The sequence below is a fragment of the Euprymna scolopes genome, chromosome 13 (assembly GCF_053919585.1).
Source record: "Euprymna scolopes isolate OS-2025 chromosome 13, ASM5391958v1, whole genome shotgun sequence".
In the NCBI taxonomy this organism is placed as follows: Eukaryota; Metazoa; Mollusca; class Cephalopoda; order Sepiida; family Sepiolidae; genus Euprymna; species Euprymna scolopes.
Window position 1 is genome coordinate 562,072 of NC_136494.1, and position 21,326 is coordinate 583,397.

The window sequence follows — 21,326 nt, forward strand, 5'->3', positions numbered from 1 at the left end:
AAGTTATTTTAAATAATAAAGGTATGTTTTTCTTTATTTACTTCATAATTAATTTAACTAAGGTTATTAATTAACCTAACAATTCACACACTGAATTTTGTAGAAAATTATGATATTTATTTCACCTCTCAAGACTCTATGGACAAATTTATCTTTAGTTAACTTTTGACAACAAAATATTTTCGTTTATTAGCTAAATAGAAAAGTTATTAGCCAAACTCACATGATTTTTGGAAAGTGACATACATCATAAAGATTTTACTGTATTTCTTTTTAAATAAGTGCAAATCTAAATATGCACCGAATTATATAGCAAGAATGGAAGGTATAAACATTCAAATTTCTTTAGATGTGTTTTTAAGCAGCCTTCATTTAAAAAAAGTTCTATTAAACTTTTGTTTAAATAATTTGACTTTGCTCGTTTTATTAAAAAAAATAAAGATTGAAAAGACATTTTTTACTCAGTAATGAGCTTTGGAAGATTATCGGTGAAAAAATCACAAAGACTAGCATTTTATTATTTCTAGTCACCATGTGGAAAAATCACTCGCAAATGTGACTGTTTCATTTGCAATGTAAAGCCCTGCCTCTTTACTGTAGAAAGCAAATATATATGTTATTATATTTCTGACCTTGTATCAAGCACTCTGGTTACTTTCAATCCATGCATGAAGACTGGTATCTGTTCCAGCATAGTCAAGGGCGGGGGAGTCCACCATCCGAAGCACACCACCCGACTCTATCCCATCAAATGTAAACCTATGGGGCAAATCTTCATATGGTATCAAGCTGCGTATGTGCTAATATGTTTGTAACCCCTGAATAAAGAAGGAAGTGAGATTGGCAGGTTAGTAAAAAGCATAAATGTTCAGTAAATGCAAAAATGGAAAAGAGGACATGAATCCGAATTAAATTTTATAATTTTTTTGGTTTGTTTTTAATTTTATAACATCAACCACTCAACAGAACTGAAAAGGAAAGTAAAGATGAAAAATAAGTTTCTTAAAGTTCTCAATTGCAGGGTAGCATGACAGAGCTAAAAATCCTCAGAGCATTAAAAACTGACAGTCAAATAATTTCCTCAGTCAGGAGGATTACTTATTGAGTCGGAATATAAGGGTGAAAGACAAAATGCAAATCGGCCAAATGCATGTAAACACGCCAGTGCCAAAGTCATTCAACATAAAGCCAGCAACCGTTAAAACACCTTATAAGATATTTACAAGGAGAGAACCTTGAAAGAAATAGAGAATGAAAATGAATTTGTGACAAACCTGTCCACTTGGTTAAATCCACATTAAGAATATTAATTCATACATGATAACCTCATGCCATCCATGGTGTTCTTTCTTCCTTTTTCATTCTTTATTTTTATTGTGCTCTTTTTCCTTACTAATGAAGAAAACCCATGACTTGCAAAACTTGAGGCCTTGTGTTCTACTTGGTTAAGTCAAAGTTACACCAAGTTCATGATTTTATGATTTTATCTCCGTTCGAAATAAAATATCTTCCCATTTCTCTCTGTTACTTCCATGAGTTTGTAACTCCAAACTTAAGGCCTTGTGCCATCTTGATTCAGAAGCTGGAAAGTTCAATAATCCATAAAGTCATCCAGACAAGTAATTCAGTTCAAAACATCCATGTTTTTCACTTTTGCCTTTTCCTGTCTACCAGACATTACGCATGTTGACGTGATTCATTTCCATTGCTTCCTTTACTATCAGTGAAGGGACTCCTTTTCATATTCACTGTTGCTCCAGAAGTAATTTCTTCAATACGTGTTCAATCTCAGCATGTGCCTCTGCCCACGCATTAAACGAAAAGGGTTACTTTGATTGGCCAAATTCAATCACCTGATTTACAGTTTCTACAGGCTCTGTTTGTTTACGTGACTAAGTGAAATAAGACAATGGTGGCATCTGTAGCAAGGTGATCTGGTGTCGCCTGGCATTAGGAAATCACAATATATATGGAAAGTTATGAAAATATATGGGCGTTAACATCAATTTCATGACAAGAAAGTTCTTGTTGTTTTGAACTTTTAAATTCAGATGAATATGTCTCGGCTCAAACAAAATTTGTTGATCAGAATAAGCACGATCAGAATTAACACACTTTTGCTAATGCCAAACAAGTATATTTATGCCAGTAACGTAAAAATCTTGCATTCTGGTGACAGTGAAGTTGCTGAATGCATTTTGATATGATTTAGGTTTTTAAATCATTTCTCATACAAAAAGTTGTTGTTGAGATGCTTGAAAAAGTGATAGTCAGTAGATGAGAGGTCTAGAGAGTATGGCGGCTGAGGCAGTTTTATAGCCCAATTGGTTCAACTTCTGCAGGGTCAGTAGAGCAATGTGCGGTCAGGCATTATTGTGGAGGAGAATTGGGGCCTTTTCTCTTGACTAATGCTGAATGTGGTTTTCAAAGTTTCTGATGCATTTCATCCATTTGTTGACAGTACTGCTTCGCCATAATGGTTTCGCTTGCATCCAAAAAACTGTAATGGATGAGACCGGTCATAGACCACCAAACTGGCAACCTGACCTTCTTTTGGTGCAACTTTAGCTTCAGGAAGTGTTGTAAAGCTTCATCAGCATCTATCCACTGAACTGAGCATTGCCAGTTGTCATAAAGAACTCACTTTTTATCACAAGTCACAACCAAGTCAAGAAATGGGTCGTTCTTGTTGTGTATAAGAAGGGAAGATGACACTTCATAACTGTGTTTCTTCTGGTTGTCATTCAGTTCACGAGGCACCCATTTATCAAGTTTTTTTGCTTTTCCAGTCTCTCTCAAGTGGTTGGAAATCGTCATATACATTACATCTAATTCAGAAGCAAGTTCTCAAACAGTTGTGCGTGAATTGGCTTTGACTAAGGTTCTTAATTGATCGTTGTCAACATCTGATGGCCAACCACTATGCTTATCATCTTCAAGACTCTTGTTGCTAACATGAAATTTTTTAAACCACCATTGTGCTGTGCATTCAGTAGTGATTACTGGGCCAAACGCTTTATTGATATTGCAAGCTGTTTCAGCAGCTTTTCAACCTAGCTTGAATTGAAATTAGAAAATTGTGCAAATTTGCTTTTTTTCCATCATGTATTCAACGTTCTGAAAAGAAGACATAATTATTTTAAAACGATTGTAATTTAAATGATTAGATAGAGCAAAAAACACTCTTTAAATGATATATAAAGTAAAGTTTCTAGACAGTTTTGTGACAGTTTACAACAGTTGGGGACAGTTAACAGTTTTGTGTTTGTGACACTTGAGGATAGTGTCCAGTGTGGGACAGTTGGTAACTCATAGGGTCCCTGAGAAAGGTCAAGTAGATTGGAGTTGCATCCGGGTGAAAGTAAATTAAGCCAAGAAGAAAATCACTCGGAACGAATACAACCAGGTTTTCTTTGTCACGTAACTGTATTACACACGCCCAGTGTTTCACCGATTTACACCAAATACTCATCTTGTGTTTTATTGTAGCATTACCACAAAGGTGATAAACGAGTCACATGGAAATAATTGTACCTATTTACAATGCCTCCCCACGGGACAGAGTTAGACACCAGGGTCGTTTTTTAACGTGGAGAAAAGGTACAAAAATAAAAATTGTCTCAGTCGTGAAGGATTTCTCCTCCACCGAAAGAGAACAAGAAATGGAAGGGCAGCATCTGAAGAACAGATACTACACTTTGATCTTGGCCAAAATGCTAAGATCCAAAGTGAAAGAATTTAAATTTCTTTGATATATTAAATCATAACAGTAAATATTTTTCCATTTCTTTCAAATAATATCTTTATTCTATTTACTGTACTTTCTCGAAGTAAAATTGTCCCTTTTAGTTACCTGTGGCCTTCATGTCGTTTATCTGCGAATACCACAATCTATGATTTCAACAGATAAATCAGATTTAGTGAACAGAGGCCTTGTGTTGACTTTTTATGAAGCTCATCAAATTTCGTTATTGCATTAAATCTTATTGGTAAATATTTTTTTTCTTTCAGGGAAAAAGATCCTTTATTCCGTATGGCAATTCCATTACGCCCTCACGAATACGACTCTGTATCCTCAAAACAACTCCAAGTGCCTGATTCTTTGAAGGAGAAATTCTACAAGAAATTATCCAAGAACAAATCTTCCATAAAGCAAGAATCCATTCCAGCCAAACTTTCAACCAAATGGAATTGCTTTGAACAGAAACCAACAATTCGCCATAAAAACATATCAGTTCATAAAAAAGCATTAAAAAATACTGTTTTAAAGGAGGAAAATGATCATCTCATATCGGAGACACATTCTACAATTTGTCGATGTGCTGAAAACAACAAAGTTTTATCCCAGCAACTTCAATCAGATGAGATTCGCACAGACCATTCCATGAAAACAGCGCAGGATTTCTGTTCGAGTCTGTTCTGTTGGCCTGTGCTAATTGTATTGATGGACCATGATTATCTTCCCCATGAACAGTTCTGGACGCTTATCGAGGCCGCTGGAGTGAACCAATTTCAAAAGATACTTAATAAGCACAAAGTTTCTGAGAAAAATGAAATTGTAAATCACGGTAAATGTGGCCTTAACTCTTCAGAATCTGTATCTTGTGATGGTAATACACCCGCTTTAAGTTCAAATAATTATAAAGACTTAGCTTCAGCTGATGCTTCGCGGCATCATTGCATCTGTGATCAAGTGCAACAGGCAAAAGATTCTACTCACAATTTTGACACAACATTTGCTTTAGAGACCCAGATTGATTGCAAACAAAAAAGTGGTTTGGACAACGGACAGGGGCATACTGAAGATGGTGCTATTAGTAAAAGGCCGAATAAGCGTCTTCCAGGGTGGTTTGGTAAAGGGCTGATCGTAAACAAAAAGAGAAAACGTTTTTGAATCAAGTTTATAGAAGTTAAAAGTCCAAAATAGTTAACAATCAAGAGTTCATAAATAGAATAAAAATAACATGCAATTTATGCAAAACACATTAGATGAAGATGAAATTCTTTACTGAATACAGTAAATTTAAATGTGTAAAAAAAATTTTAATAGTAAAATTAGAGAAAAGTTCACTCAAAAATTATACCCCCCCCCTTCCCTCCAAAAAATGGTAAATGCCATTTTTAGAACAGTAAAAAAATCTTGCAAATTGTTTTTACACATTAAAACTATGTATGTTCGGTAGAGAATTTAATTTTAATGTGTTTTATATAAATTATGTGGTGCTTAGTTTACATACAGAAATTTAAACATAATCTGAACAGGCATCTTGCTGCTCAACTCCCTACTTAGTGTTCCTATAGGTATGGTCCCTAACAGTAGCCCTTATGTCCAAGTGGCAATGTCTTATTCAGGGTGAAAATCAAAAATCTTTGAATCATTTCCACACATTAAAACTAGATGAATTTCTTAGAGAATTTCATTCTAATGTGCTTTATATAAATTATGCATTTTTATTTTTTTTTTTTTTTTTGACTTTTACCCAATAGAAAATTCTGTTTTCATTTAATTAAGTTTTCTCTTTATTTTCGCCTGCAATTTGCACAGATTTTGGATTTTGCTTAAAGCAAAATATTTGCGTTAATTTTGACCATTTTACTTTTCATTATTTTTAGTTGTGATATTTTTACTCAATTTTATTTATATAATATTTTTCTTATTTTCCCTAAAAATATCTTTTTGTGATGTCATCATCTGGTTTTGGTACTTAAGGTGCTACAGATGTCCCTACACTCTGGGATGAACAACACTAGGCAATGTATCATACTTGCTCTCCAAGTATAGGGTTGGTAGGGTAGATACCAGTATTGTTGCAAACAATCAGGTTATGAGGTGTCTTCAATATGCTTCCAAACCTTTTTCATATGGGCACTTTTATTGATAGTATACACATGACACTCTAGTCATTATCGAAGTAATCGCCTCCGGCTGCAATGCACTTGTAACATTCCAACAACTTCTGGAAGGCCCCATGGAATTCCTCTTGTGTGAGCGTGTCAATGACCCTCATTACAGCCTCTTTCATCTCCTCAATTGTCCCATAATGATATCCTTGAGCTTAGGGAATAACCATGTCACAGGGAGCAAGGTCTGGGCTATAGAGAGGGTGAGGAACTATCTTGGTGTGCATCTTAGTCAAATAGTCTATGACAAGGATTGAGTTGTGAACTGGTGCATTTGCGCAAATCTTTCGCATTTTCAGTTCTTTGTGAATAATTGTGTGAACAGTTACCACACTTACATCAAACTGTGCACTTATTGTCTCCATAGATATATGACAGTCCTTATCCATGAAATTCTTTATTTGGCCAATCAACTCTGGTGTTCTGACTTCCTTACTCCTCTCACACCTCTCATTATTTCTCACAGACTCCCTGTCTGCCTCAAATCTCTTATGTCACTCAAAAACTGATGCTCGATTCATGCAAGATGGTCCGAAAGTAGTTTAAATGTTTCTGTGGCATTTTTTCCAAGTTTAAAACAATTTTATTGTATATCTTTCTTCTGAAGTGTCCTCACGTCCAGATTGCATTTTTGAAATTCACCAACTGTGACAATCAGGCTTTAGTAGGGTGTATTCCAATTCCTGCTGTAGCTGTTCATTTGAACCTGAAATCATAAAAATTGGTCAGTCATCTTATAAGATGTATAGAAATAACATACTGAATTTTCAAGAATTTATGACAATTTTAAATGCCTGTACAAAAAAAAGTCTGGAAACTTATTGAAGGCACCTCATACTTCATATGCACTGAAGCAGGTCTTCCACACATCCTTGTGTCTGTGAAACCACTGTATGCTGTTGAATTGATGTAGGAGATGGCATACTGTACATAGTGTAATCGTGTAAGACACTGAGTACATAAGGCATCCAAAATCGATATCAAACTTCTGATAGAGCATGGTTAAAGGAATTTTCTCCTCGAGTTTGCTGCCACACATTCCCCTGATTGTAGCACAATCATTACACTGAAGCCATTGCAAGTAAGACCTGTTTAAGGCTTATGTCTCTCTGCCAAGCAAGATTGTGGAACGACCACAAACTGAAAATCCCTTGTCCCAAGCCCTGAAAGAAATTTGCTTTGATGTAAAACTTGACAGCAGCGGAATCTTTTCCAAGCAACATTACAGTAAGCAGTGATAGTGCATTCACAGTCACCACTAGCATTTTCAATGTCACCCAAGTAGCAGAAGGCAATTTTAACATTAAGTGGAGTGTCATTTGCATCTATAAGTGTCCCTGTTCGATTGTCTATTGGATGGGCGACACCCAGATATCTATGACAAACATAACCCGACTCAACAACCAGCCTTCCAGCAAGATCATTACACTTCTTGTGGACCCATAGTTTGCATTCTATGGAATTTACACCTACAATTCTTTGACAGACAGCACAGGGGAACATGCCAGCATCATGAAGGAAGTTGAAACTAACGTCAAAGATAAAAAATTTTTTGTCTTTTTCATGTTGACTTTCAGTAAATTCTTGCTCTCTGTGTCTGTCTTCAAAATCAGCAGCAAAAAAACAACCAAAACATAGTTTATCATTGAAAGGAAAACAAAAATTCTTTAAATTATTAAAACAAATTAGAAATTTATTTCTGAAATCAGTCATTACCAGTTAGTGTCTGGTTGGCAAAGATCACAATGAACGACCCAGGATTATTGGTTATAGCTACAGTTGTCGGCTGCTAGTGCCACTGACTGGTCGCTATGTACAATATCTGCTATTTTCAAATGATCACTTTTTTAAGTATTGGCTAAGCTCAATGTTGTTTAACTCTGCTGATCTTATAAGAGAACTAGTAGATCAGTGTGAATATAGTCATATTGAAATTCTTGTTTTACAAAATTAATAACTAAAAACCAAACACTCGTCTACCTGTAAACACTATCAATAATTTCCCCCACTCTTTATCTGTGCCTAAACCTAAACATAGATTCCATGAACAAAGCTTCTTTCTTAGAACTGCACGCCTGTGGAATTATCTTCCGTTTTCCTGCTTTCCGGCTGACTACAATATGGTTGTGTTCAAGTCTAAAGTAAATAAGTTCCTGATGAGCCGTTCCGTATAAGTTATCAAATTTACCAAATTTTCATTACTAATGATTACTATATTGTCCAATTTCTACTGTACACTCTTTAACCCTTATCCTTGAGTGGCCTCTGGGCCTTGATAATGTGGTGATGCCTATGTAAAAAAAAAAAAAAAAACCCATTAAATTTAATACATTTTTCTTTCAATTTAAAATTTAAAATGTTTCTCAGGTTTTCATTTGTATTTTAATAAAACTCTTACAAACAAATGCTAATATAAGTAAAATCAATGTAAAAAGAAATTAATGTACTTAATCATACTTGATCACTAAAAATAGACATATTTCATATCAGATCAGGTTGACTCATCATCATCATCGCAAATTCTAACGTCATCACTAAAATCTACATCGGACATTTTTATAAACAAGTAGAATTTCTTCCCAGTTCTGAATTTTTGAGATGAGGATTGATTATTCATATTATTTGGATTCTTTGAACTACTGTTCTCATCTTGAGTGTTACTTTCACAATGTTTTGCTCAATGTAACCTTCAACCTTCTTCAGGTGTATCTTGTTGAACTTGGGAATCTTTCTGTTGAATTTGGAAATCTACGTAGAATTTTAAATGGAACCCTTTATTTAATCTATTGGAGCATCATGCTCTGTCAGCCATGACTGGGTAGAAGTCTTAAGTAATTTGCAGTTGTATTTTTGGTCGTCTGCACTGAGGATTGAACTTTCTACCCCCCCAGAACAGTGTAATTTTTACAACTGAATTTTATCAAGTACTCTAACTACTGTACCATGAGTCCTTCCCTAAGGACCTGAAACAAGAGCAGGATACCCCTGTGGATTAAATAAAGTTCCTTTGAAATTCCATCTAGATCTTTGAGTTCAACAAGATACACCTGAAGAATGTCAGAGGCTGCATTGAGCGAAATATTGTGAAAATAACACTCAAGATGGAAACAGTAGTCTCAATAATAAAATTAATACAAATTTATTCACATTAAAGAATTTTATTATTATTTTAAGGTAACTGTTACATATTAGGCTTGTTTGTCTTGTTGAAATTACTGCTGGAGACCTATGATTTCTTTCTTTTTTTTTTTTGTGGAGGGGTTGTCATCATTGACTGTTGTTTGGTTATCAGTTTTATTTCTTGCTAGATTACGAAGTCAGTTATTTATCTGGGATCCACCATCGTTCCCTTCGGAGAGGTGCAGTGGAGGTCCATAGTATATTTGGAACTGCATGGTCTGCCTTTGTACACCTCCAACAGTCCTTATGAATGTGTTGAGAGATGTGAGGATCAATGCCATTGCAACAAGATCATTGTCATTTACTTTCATGTGTGTGAAGATTTTTATTGAAATACTAACAAACTGCCCAGCATTGCCCAATCATAAAATACGCTTAAATATGATAGTTTAATTCATACAGGTTACATACTTATTATTATAGAGACAATTCTCTATCGATTATTATATTGAACCTAATATATAGTAGTGAGATCAAAACTAGAAGAATATATATATGACTTGGGTGCCATCAGCTAGAATCGAAACCAAAACCTACAACTCTCCACTCTCATTTCTTAAGCCTCTGAACCACGCCCATATGCATACATGTATTCACCTGTCATCCCATTTTTTTAAAAGATGGAATTGCTTGATCGTTGAAGACAAGATGCAAGAAAGCAAGTAAGCTCTACAGAGTTTTATAATTATATAGATTTATATTTATATTCAGATATATAATATATATACTATATACAGATATGTTCTTTATGCTGATATGGAAGGAAAAATGACTCAACTGGAATGAGCACATCTTTCCATCCACTCACACAGTTGTAGCATAATTAAAGACATTGGTGTAGAAAAAGTGGTATTTTTTCCACATAAGGTTAGTGATAAGCTTTATTCATAGATTAGAGTTAACAGACAATATTGTAGGATATGACATCATGGGAGTAAGTACTTGCCAGAGAAGTGAGGTTGATTCTGCTCTTTGTGTTTACGATGTCAAAGTGACCAGATGTCAAGGTTTGCCACCTATACACATACGTATATGCAGGAATAAGTTGAGAAATTGCACTTCAGCTCGATGTACATTGCTGTAAATTGTTTAAAAAAGTAAAAACTAAACTTTTGAAACAAGTGATGTTGTTGTTATTTTTTTCTTTAATTCCTTCCATTATTTCAGCTACAATTTAAAAAAAAAAAAAAAATGAAGCTGAGAAACCTAAATATCCACAGAACAACTTACAACATTATATAGTGGAAGAGCCTAACACCCTCTGAGAATGGATGACTCAGTCTATTAAAGACGTTAATAAACGGTAACCAGCGGGGAGTAAGTAAATCTTGATATTACAGCGACATTCATTCAGGTGTAAATATCTGATTTGTTATATTGTACCATTTTTGTTTGTACAATAAACTTGTTATACTTACTCTGTGTGTTGACCATCATTTAATTTGAATTATTTTATGCTGAATATATTCCTCCAGGGATATATCACAACAACAGAACAAGACTTCAGAGAGATTTTGCTGCAGTTTAGGATCGAAGAACACTTCATGCTGTTTTACACAATGCCAAAACATTGGGTTTACATGTCATTAATACCCTGTCTTTTATCCATTTGTATCTCTTGAGTTTGTTTTCTAGATCAAGGAAAGATGTGTTTGGTTACGGTGCCGAAAATCCAGGAATGAACAAGAGATTTTTAAATGAGTTGGGTTAAGTAATTCCTTTTACTAACAACAATGATGATTTTCACTTGTGATATAAGTGGTAACAGCAATCCTGATTTGTTCTCTTCACTGACAGCACGAGATAGTCGCTCTCTGCGTTAGCAGTAATCTTCGTTTGGTCTCTTCACTGACAACAGGAGAAATAAACAACACCTGTGAAAAACACATGCAAAACAACATGGCATTCAAAACAAAACTAACTCTTTTTTTAATTTTTTTTTTATTTAACCATTTTGGATTCTCAACAGCCGCAATAAATATAAATAAATTAACATCTTGCTAAAATAAGAAATCTTTCTGTCAAACTAAAAAATCTACATGAGGTCCTTCGTCTAACGAATAAAGTACTAAGTAAAATTCAGTTCTGATTGACACTCTTCTGGAGTTTCAAGGTTCAATCTTCAGTGCAGTGATACTAATTATATAATTATGAGTTACTGTAGACTTCTACCTGATCATGGCGGATGAAATGAGAGCATGTTAGCCTGTAGATTAGAGTTCCATTCAAAATACAGTGCAGATTCGTGAGTTTGAAAAGATACACCTGAAGAAAACAGAGATTACATCAACGTTGTGCTAATCATATTCAAGATGAGAAGAGTAGTGTGAATTATCCAAAAAATACTTGTTATTCAACATTGTCATATTTTGTGATAATAAAATGAAAATACTTGTAAAAGAACTTTCTAATTTTCAAGAATGGTTTCTTTAATTATGAATGTTTAAGAAATAAAGAATTGCTGTTATTAAAAATTTTTTTTCATATTATGAAGTAAAACCTGAACATTGCACTGAAACAAATGAAAATACTTGTGTATAATTCCTGAACCTATTTTTACCATTTCTCTTATTTTTAAAGTTCCAATAACTTTCACAAAAATAAAGCAAAATATCGTCTTTTTTTATCAATAGCAGGTGTGAATGCAAACACAATATTATTTTCAAGGCCTCTAATACAAAGTGGGTCTTATCTTTGAATTTCTTGTAAAATTTTATTGGACAGAACTTTGATCTTAGTATAGAGCTTGATTTTCTATTTCATCCCTTGACTGAAACAAAGACAAAAATATCAATTTAATTTTTACAAGCTGTACTTACTCATAGCCCAGGATTTATTAATATCACTTTAGTTTAAATTCAAAAATTAAAATAAAATATGTAAGTCATGAACAGGTTAAAAAAAAAAAGAACGCGTAAAATGTAAGGGAGATAACTCATTTTACCTTTAAGTTAAATTAAGAATTATCTCCCTTACAATTTGAGCCTTTTTAGGTCATTATTTAAAACTATATTATAATGATCTTCCTTGCTGGAATCATTATTTTAAGAAAGGAACTGAAGCGAAAGAACATACTCTTAGAATAAAAAAAAAGAAGAAATGGCTAGTTAGAATCAAATATCGATTTGTAGATACATTGCTATTTAGGCTCAGTATGAAAAATCCGACAAAATAAATTTAAATTAAATTAAATTCGGGGCCCGTGGCGCAGTTGATAGAGACGTTGAATCTCTACGGTTCCAGATGAACATTGTCTGAAGATAGCGGTTTCAATCCCACCCAAAGCGTGCCAGAGGTAATTGGTAAAAAATGTGGTGAGACGACAACAACTACGGATGGCAGTGATGGCTGAGAATGCAGTTAGGAGATTCGAAGTTCCTATACGTCGCGGTTACCACCTGACGAAGGCCAGAGGAAGTTGGCCGAAACGTTGTGCACCAATAAAAAGATAAGATGAGACTAATAGTCCGAAACAAAATAAATTTAAATATTAAAAGAAAAGTCGACAAAATAGTTCAATATTTTAGATATTTATAGTTATTCATGCTGGATAGTTTTTTTAGTTTGATATGTTTGCCTGAAAGAATAATAAAACTTTTATCAGATTTGTAATCAAAATTCAGAAAAGCTTGAGATTTGTCTTTTTTAACTTTCTTGACGTATGTTGATCATCGAGCAATAACTTTCATTTTTATTGTGATCCCGTCTTTCTAGCATTTTTATACCTAGACGATTTTAACATAAAACATAATATGTTCAAATTTATAGCTTTTTCAATGCTTCTAATTTTTATTTGTTTTATTATCTTTCTAGAAATTTCTTAGAATCAAATAAAAACTTGCGCTAAAAGTATAAAGTATTTTATATCGAAAATATTTTATAAAGAGGTTCTTATGGTAGTCTATATAAATAAAGTAGTAGATATATGCATGTGTATCTGTAAATATTTAAATGATAAACTGTTAAACTACTGGTCACATAACACTGAAATTAACAGGAAATAGTAATCATACACCAAGGATGGTTTATAAGGAGTAAAATCACTGGATGGATGGATAACGCGTACAGAAATGTCGACAAGTTGAAATGCAAAATGTTCATTTCAACTTACCAACACATTTCTATTATTTTGTGCATGTGCAAATTCATTCATGACTTCAAGTGGTTTAATTTTAAATCTTATCTATCTGGTGATAGCTCAAACAGTAAGGAATGTGGCTGGAGTGCTACTTGTTTTGGTTTTGATTCTAACTGATAGCACCCAAGTCATTTTTAAGAAAAAAATTTTGAAATCAATACTATGTTCATAATATTCAATAGAGGATTGGCTCTGTAATAATAAATATGAAATCTCCATGAATCAAAATATATTTAAGCATATTTTATGACCGAGCAACACCGGGTGGCCTTGCTAATCTACAATACATTGTAGTGTACATTGCACTGTAGAGAGCCTACTGTTGATTTAAAAAAATTATTTTTATATAATGGCTTGAATTAAAGTTTAAAATGCAAAGATCAAGAATCATAGTTCAGTTGTGCTCTAAACAGAAATATTCATTTCAAACGCGTTCTTTTTATATGCCAGGCCCTTCTGCTTATGTGATTTTTTTTTTTTTTACACAGTGATCACCACTTATCAAGGCCCGGAAGCCACTCAGGGATAAGGGTTATTGCAAGTATATTATGTTAGTGTGGAGATTTGATGAAGTGTTTACTTAAGGGGGCGGTTCATTAGGAATTTGTTAACGTTGGACTTGAAGACATCCAAATTGTAGTCCGGTGGGAAGCAGGCAGACGGAACAGAGTTCCACAGGCGTGCAGTTCTAAGAAAGAAGCTTTGTTCATGGAATCCGCGTTTTGATTTAGGCACAGATATAGAGTGGGAGAAATTTTTCACAGTGGATTCAGCTAGACGGGTGTTTTTCGTGAAAGATTGGCGAGGGGGGGACCAGAGATTGGAGTTCAGGCGAGCACCTGCCATGGAAATAACGATAAAACAAGGATAGGCTCGCAACGTCTCTTCTGTGGGAGAGAGATTGCAGGGTAGAGAAAAGGGCATCCCCCACTAAGCCACGAAGTCTATTTTGTACTCTGTCAAGGCAGGATAGGCTGTTTTTAGCAGCTCCTGCCCAGATATGGCAACAGTATTCCATCCTTGGACGTACTTGACTTTTATATAGATAGAGAATTGCATCACTAGTGAGATATCTTCTGGAGCGGTAGAAGGATCCCACCATCTTTCCAGCGACCTTGGCAACAGACTTGATGTACGTGTTCCATTTCAGATCAGGAGTAAAGGTCAAACCCAGAAGCTTGTGATGATAAAACTTCTTAAATGCACTTACTGTATAAGGTCAAAATCAAAATCTGACTCTTCTTTAATTGGATTATTTCCATTATTGATTTTCGATATTTATCAAAGGTATTCTGATATAAAACCTATCTATGAACACTCAGACATTTGGGTGAAATTAAAAAAAAAAAAAAAAATCAGCCCAGCCGTTTTGGAGTCCATAGAGAACACACACATGCACAAAGTAGCAATAGAGATATATGTCGGCAGAACCAACCTGTTTTATATTTCTGTTTTCATAATGTTTTCCTGGCCATGTTTTGTATTGAGGAAATTATTCAATAAAATTGATTTTAAAATTGTAGGGAAGAAATTTGTCTTTTTAAATGAAAACTTGATGGGCTTTTTCTTCATTTAAAACAAAAGCAGTCGGAGAAACACAGACATCACAACCCTGCTACAAAATGGCAATCTCTGACTATGTGACCCAACCAGCCACTATAAGAAGAGATTACTCCAGAAGAGGGGTTACAGAGAGCTAAATTAGAGCCATGGTTGAAAATTGACCCCAAAAGAGGAATTAGAGCCCTTTTTATTTTAATGGCAGGTTCAGAAAACACCAGATCATCCTGACATTTGGAAAGGGAAATGGTGTGGTCACTGATGTAAAATATATTTTCTTTGTAACAGAAAAAACAAAGTTGAATTTATGAAACAATAAACTTTAAAGGTGATTATTTGGAGATATTAGTAGAAGTTTAGTCTCGAGCTTCACCCTGGGGGTCAAGTACGGGCTCTCCGGTGTGTGAGATGATTTTTGGTGAGAACCATTGTTGATGGAAAATTACCTGATTGCTGCGCAAGGTGTGACGGATTGGATGATGATTGGTTAACTGGGACACCTCAGTGTGTCTCAATCCACCCCAAACATGTATACTTGTCAGTGGAAAGCAGGAAAAATCAGACTTTGCAGAGAGTTTTGCAGACAGAGCTTGCAGCAAGTTTTGAACTCAGGGGAACGTTCCACCACTCCCACACCATGCTGTTTGATAAGCATTCATCCTCTGACTTCTGGAAGCAAGAAATCAGTTGTCAAAAAAACTGATTAAGGCCTAGTTCATCAACTATTGTAACTATGAGAAAGAGAAACTTGAATTGATATTTCATTTCATTTATTTTAAATTCTCCTGTGAAAAACTATACATACTTATTTTTATTTTTTCTCTTTTGTGAATAATTAATTTCATACAAAAACAACAACCACCGTCAGTTATTATTATTGTTATTACTTACAAGTGAACTTAAAAGAATGAAAAACAACCAAGTTGAATGGGCTTTTTCATCGGAAGAAAGGAGATAGAAGAGACCAACAACTGTGCATCCAGCGTCATATCAACCCTGTCTTTGTGAAAGCGGCTGGAGCTGTGTAGCAGAACTTTGGTGGGGGTCCTAACCATGTAAAACTACACTTGTAACTGTATGGACACCTAGGATTTCCATTGAGTTGAGTCCTTGAGTTCTGGCTGTCAGAAACGTTATAACTATCTAAATTGGCCAAAAAAAAAAAAAAAAACGAAAAAAAAAAAGTAATCTATATATTAATACTGTAGTACCTTTAATGTATGTACATACATGTGTCACAGTTTCCAGATTATAACTTATTCGATCGAGAAATCCTAATTATTAACAAGGAGGATAGAAGGTGATTGGTGGAACTCTTCCTGTGATTGTCTCCCCTTTATTGTAAAAATCCCACAATCCCTTTTAGCCCTATAATAAATTTTCTTCTGTCTATCCATCCACACGTGTTTATATTTCCTCCTTTGAATCTTAACCCATTTTGTACACACCAACTGATCTGTGATTATGTATTAATATCATAGTACCTTTAGCATACATACATGTATCACAGTTTCCAGATTATAAATTATTCAATCGAGAGATCCTAATTATTAACAAGGAGGATGGAAGGGGATAACATACTACGAACATTAAATTATTAATATAGATGCGCTAATTTAGTGTTTGTAGTATGTTGTCACCTTCTATCCTCCTTTTTAATAAATAGGATCTCCTGATCACCAAAGACGCAATGTAAATATAAACAAAGAAAAATTTAAAAAAAAAATGATGTTGCTTTTGGGCTGTACATGAAACTAAAGTATGCCTTCTTGGCCTTCTGGCTATGACCCAAAGGTAGTATTAGTTCTGTTTAAAGATGCTATAATGATAGTGTGGAGTATCCATTCGCGCCAGGCGTCCATAATGGAAATATGTCACAGACTTCTATACGGATATTGGAAATAACCGTAATAACCAGATATATTCTGACACTACATTAACCAGATTACTAAGATAAATACTTTTACAGTTTTAACAAAAGGACTACAATAATATCATGGGGTTTCCATTCATGTTGAACATCAACAGAATGCCCAGCAACAATATATTATAGATGAAAGATGCCACTGTGGAATTTCCACAGGTCCCACTAGTTGAATATTAATAAAATTAAGCATAATTTATGTTTGGTTTTAATTCTAAAACTATTTCTTTCAAACTAATTATGTTCACACTATTTTTATCAATTTCTTTTCATGTTCCTGCGCTTTACATTTAAAACATGTCATATTGCTTTGCTCTACCTATGTGTGTTTGAAATGAAGATGACGACTGGATTTTTGGTGCCCAAAGAAAAATTGTACCAAAATGGTTTCTTTTTAAGGAGAGGCGGCCATTTTGAGACAATGCTTTTTCTCCACCCCCTCCTCCAATATGATAAATAATTTTGTAGCTCAATTTAGCCTTTCTTTTCACCATTTGATCTTGTTAAGCATCGCTAAAATTTTTTAGAAAGTTTTTCATGCATTGCTCATCAGGAAATTTTTCTTCTGAAAGTTTAGACATATTTTTTTGATAATAAACTTTTCATCTTCAGTATTAACTTTCATAATTTTTATGAAAGTTTAGACAGTTTTTTTATTGTAGCTTTGGTCTGTGCTATTAACTTTCATATATATATTTAAAAAATTTTTTTTTTTAATTACATTTTCACTCCAAACAAGGCACATTGCCACTTTGTTGTAGGGGGATACTATCAGGGACATAGGCATCAGGGGTACTGTGTAGGGAGCTGGGCAGCAAGATGTCAGTTCACGTTGCACTTGAACTTCTGCATGTCAGTACAGTTTGGGAAGCAGGGACCCGGAAGGGAATTCCAAAGTCTAGCTGTCCTGGAGAAGAAACTACTGGAGTAGAAGGCTTTCTTACATCTAGGGATCTCTACTGAGAAGGGGTGGGATTTAGCTGCTTGTCGAGTTTTTCGGCGGTATTTACGTCGAGGGGCACAAGTGTTTGCAGTTCGTCAGAGCATTCACTGTTAAAGTATTTCTCCCCTTTTGTCCTACTTAACATGACTTTTATTCGGAACCCTTTTACAATGGTAATTTCTCATACTGTAGCTACTACTCTTCCTGCCACTACTGAGCTTGATACAGACTCCAAATATGCAAATATGTTGAATAATGTAGCAGTCAAAATAAAGATCTATTTTCTCTGGTGAATCAATGACCCCCGCTGAGTGATTTGACCACACACTGACCAATTAGCTGGCAGGATGCATTGATTCATCTGCCCCTAAGAAACTTTAGCCCCTATGGGAACCACAGTCAGCCAGTAGAGAGAACCCAACCAGCAGCAAAGCCAGACACCTCTCTCTCATCCATGTCCACTTGACATTCCTGCATCGACGATTTTCATGAATGACAACTGCTGACCAACTTGGGAACAACAATGTACAGCTTCCTGACCAACAGACCTAAAGAACTTTCTATCCCTTCTTTCTCAATCCGGACACAGTTCAATCTTCAACTTTATGCTGCTCACATAAATCCTTTCATTGTTTTATTTTAAAAAGAGTTTTTTTTTTTTTTTTTTTTTTTTTTACACAGTGATCACCACTTAACAAGGCCCGGAAGCCACTCAGGCATAAGGGTTATTGCAAGTACATTACGTTAGTGTGGAGATTTGATGAAGTGTTTACTTAAGGGGGCGGTTCATTAGGAATTTGTTAACATTAGACTTGAAGACATCCAAGTTGTAGTCCGGAGGGAAGCAGGCAGACGGAACAGAATTCCACAGGCGTGCAGTTCTAAGAAAGAAGTTATTGTTATTTGTTCTATGCTTTTGTGGTTTGACAATTAATTTATTAGAGGCATGCACTCATGCCTTTAAAATTTAACATGCGTTTACTCAAATCGAACACATGCATACACCTTTAAATAATGCACCGGTTACCTGCCCTTGTAATTTCAGTTTGCTCAACAGGTGGCGTTCTCTAATTCCATTTTTCTCTATCTCTTTCTCGATCTTCCTCTTACAATTAAAACCTTGAATGTCAGTGGACGCAAATTTTAGACATGCCTCAGCAGGGCGTTTTCCTTCTCCAAGGGTAGGATTGAATACTTGTGTATACCATAACAAACTCTTACGTACACAGTAGGCTTCCAACGTACACTTCAATGAACTCTTGTATACATTCACGCACACATACACGCAACAAACGTATTACCTACATGCATGCTAGTTCATATACACACACATTACACTCTGTAATGTTCGTAACCTTTCTGTGTAAGTAAATATTCCTTGTACATATGTAAATATGTAATCCTGCTTTAGCGTGTTTCATTTAAATTCTTCTTAAATGTACTCGTAACACATGCTATTTACGATTGATTGTTTTATCATACTGTCTGAGTTACAATGATGAACTTGGATCCTTCTAATAATTAAACACACAACCTTCCCCGCAAATCGGTTCCACAACACAGCCTACAAAATGGGACCCCAGCTTGTAACCAGTAACAAAATCGCACCAGAGTCCCCTACAGAAGTGCTAACAAGCAACTAGTGATGGGATGATTCCAATATTTTTCCAGATTCCAATACAATTACAGATTCTGTACCAGATTTTATATTTCCAATACAATTACCGATTTTGATCCTTTATAGATCTCTTAATATTTAATTATAAAGTGTTGTTTTTTTCTAATTACTGTAAAGACACGCGTTAAATGTGCAGATATTTTCTAAAATGTTAAAATACTCTTGTGGGACGGTGATCTATCAATTTTAATTTTACTAGTAATTTTTAAAATCCATAAATATTGTTTATTTTATTATTACTACCTGCAGTGGAAGATTTTGCTTTAAACAAAATCAAGTTAAAAAGCCGATTAAAAGAATCGTTTTTGGCATCAGAGAATAGGAACAAAATTTTTCCGATTCTGATACCAATTTTGATACCCATAAAATTTCTGATTTTTCCGATTCCTGATTACGATGCCAATTAATCGTCCTAACACAACAAGCAACCTCCTAAAAAACTAACCAGGATGGTAGAGATCTTAAGATCGCTTAAAGCATTGTCACCTTTTTTCTCATCATCATTGTCATCATTTACCATCATTGGTTCATTATAATGTTATCCTTACAATCTACCTTTTGCCGTTTCTGTGGCATTTTTTCCACGTTTAAAACAGAATTTTATTTCATATCGTTCTTCTAAATTGTCCTCACATCCAGATTGCATTTTTGAAATTCACCAACTGTGACAATCAGGCTTTGGTAGGGTGTATTCCAATTCCTGCTATTTGAACCTGAAATCATAAAAATTAGTCAGTCATCTCATAATATGCATAGCAATAACATACTGAATGTTTCAAGCGTCTACAACAATTTTAAATGCCTGTACAAAAATGTCTGTAAACTTATTGAAGGCACCTTGTACCATCACCGACTAATTATGATGCTTATTCTCACAATCTATCTTTTGTTGCAGGCGATTTAGTAAAAGAGCCTACTGATGTGGCAAGCTCTGTGCTTTCAGGTGTAAGGGAAACGAAATTCCAGAATCTGTTTAATTAGCATTCCTTTTATGTAAACGGTTTTCTTTCTCAACGGTCAGCCAAAACCGGAAGTAAAAAACAAAAAACATGCGAAACTTGGGGATAATCAAACATATTTTAAAGCTAAGTATTAACCGTATGGCACAATAACATTAACATAACGGTTCTTACTAGATCACTGAAGTTAAGTAATGATGAGCCTGGCCAGTACCAGATAAGTAACCATTTGGGAAGACAAGGTGCTGTATGTACTGTGCTGAGTCATAGAAATTTCCAAGTTGGTATCTGGGGGTACATTTAATTCACTGAGTGAGATGCACCCCAAATCAAGATGGAAAGCAACGGGAAACTACCATCTTTACTTGTCTTCCCGAGATTACCATGAAAACTGGTAAACATTAATCAGAAGGGATTTTCCAGGGCATTTATCATATAGCAGAATGGTCAGCAGAAACCAGAAGTGAAAAAAAAAGAAAACATACAAAAGTTGGAAATAACCGAACATATTTTTAAAGATAAGTATTAATCTTACAAAATAAAAAAGGAAAATATTACAAAAAGAAAGGAAGCCATGATTACTTCTTCTTTTTTTTTTTAATGCAATAAACTATGATGTAACTACTTTTTTTTGTTTCAATAACTTTTTTTACTAAAAATATAAAACCATCTTTTTTTAAGAAAATTTTTTATTTGATTAAAATATCATTTGTTGATACTAGCGCTGCATGTAGTATTTGTGCCTTTAAGTTCTTTAAAGTGAAGCCATTGTTTCAACAATTGTACTTCAAATTGTAAACTGTTTTCCAGTACTCACATTTGGTCAAGTTGCTTGATTGTTGGACGTGCAACTACACAGAGATTTTATGTAAACATTCATGCTCACAGATGTTAGACAGCGAAGCGGGGGTGGGGTGGGGGGAGATCAAGAGGAGGACGCTCAAAAAAGAGGGAGAAGCCTAAAAACAGAAGTCAGAAATGCTTTTTGGCTTATCCAACCAGGCTTTCTCCTACCATATGCATAATGTCAGGCCTAATTTCCA

At 34.7% G+C, this 21,326-nt stretch overlaps 1 protein-coding gene across 1 annotated transcript in view; it reads left to right on the forward strand.

The window, feature by feature from the left end:
* Positions 1–5,041, forward strand: part of LOC145291910 (NAD-dependent protein deacetylase sirtuin-7-like) — a 36,781-nt gene extending 31,740 nt beyond the window's left edge. Inside the window, exon 10 of the mRNA XM_080137746.1 lies at positions 4,012–5,041. Coding sequence (XP_079993872.1) covers positions 4,012–4,894 — 883 coding nt within the window. The 3' untranslated portion in view covers positions 4,895–5,041. The remainder of the gene's footprint in view (positions 1–4,011) is intronic.
* Positions 5,042–21,326: the final 16,285 nt, after the last annotated feature.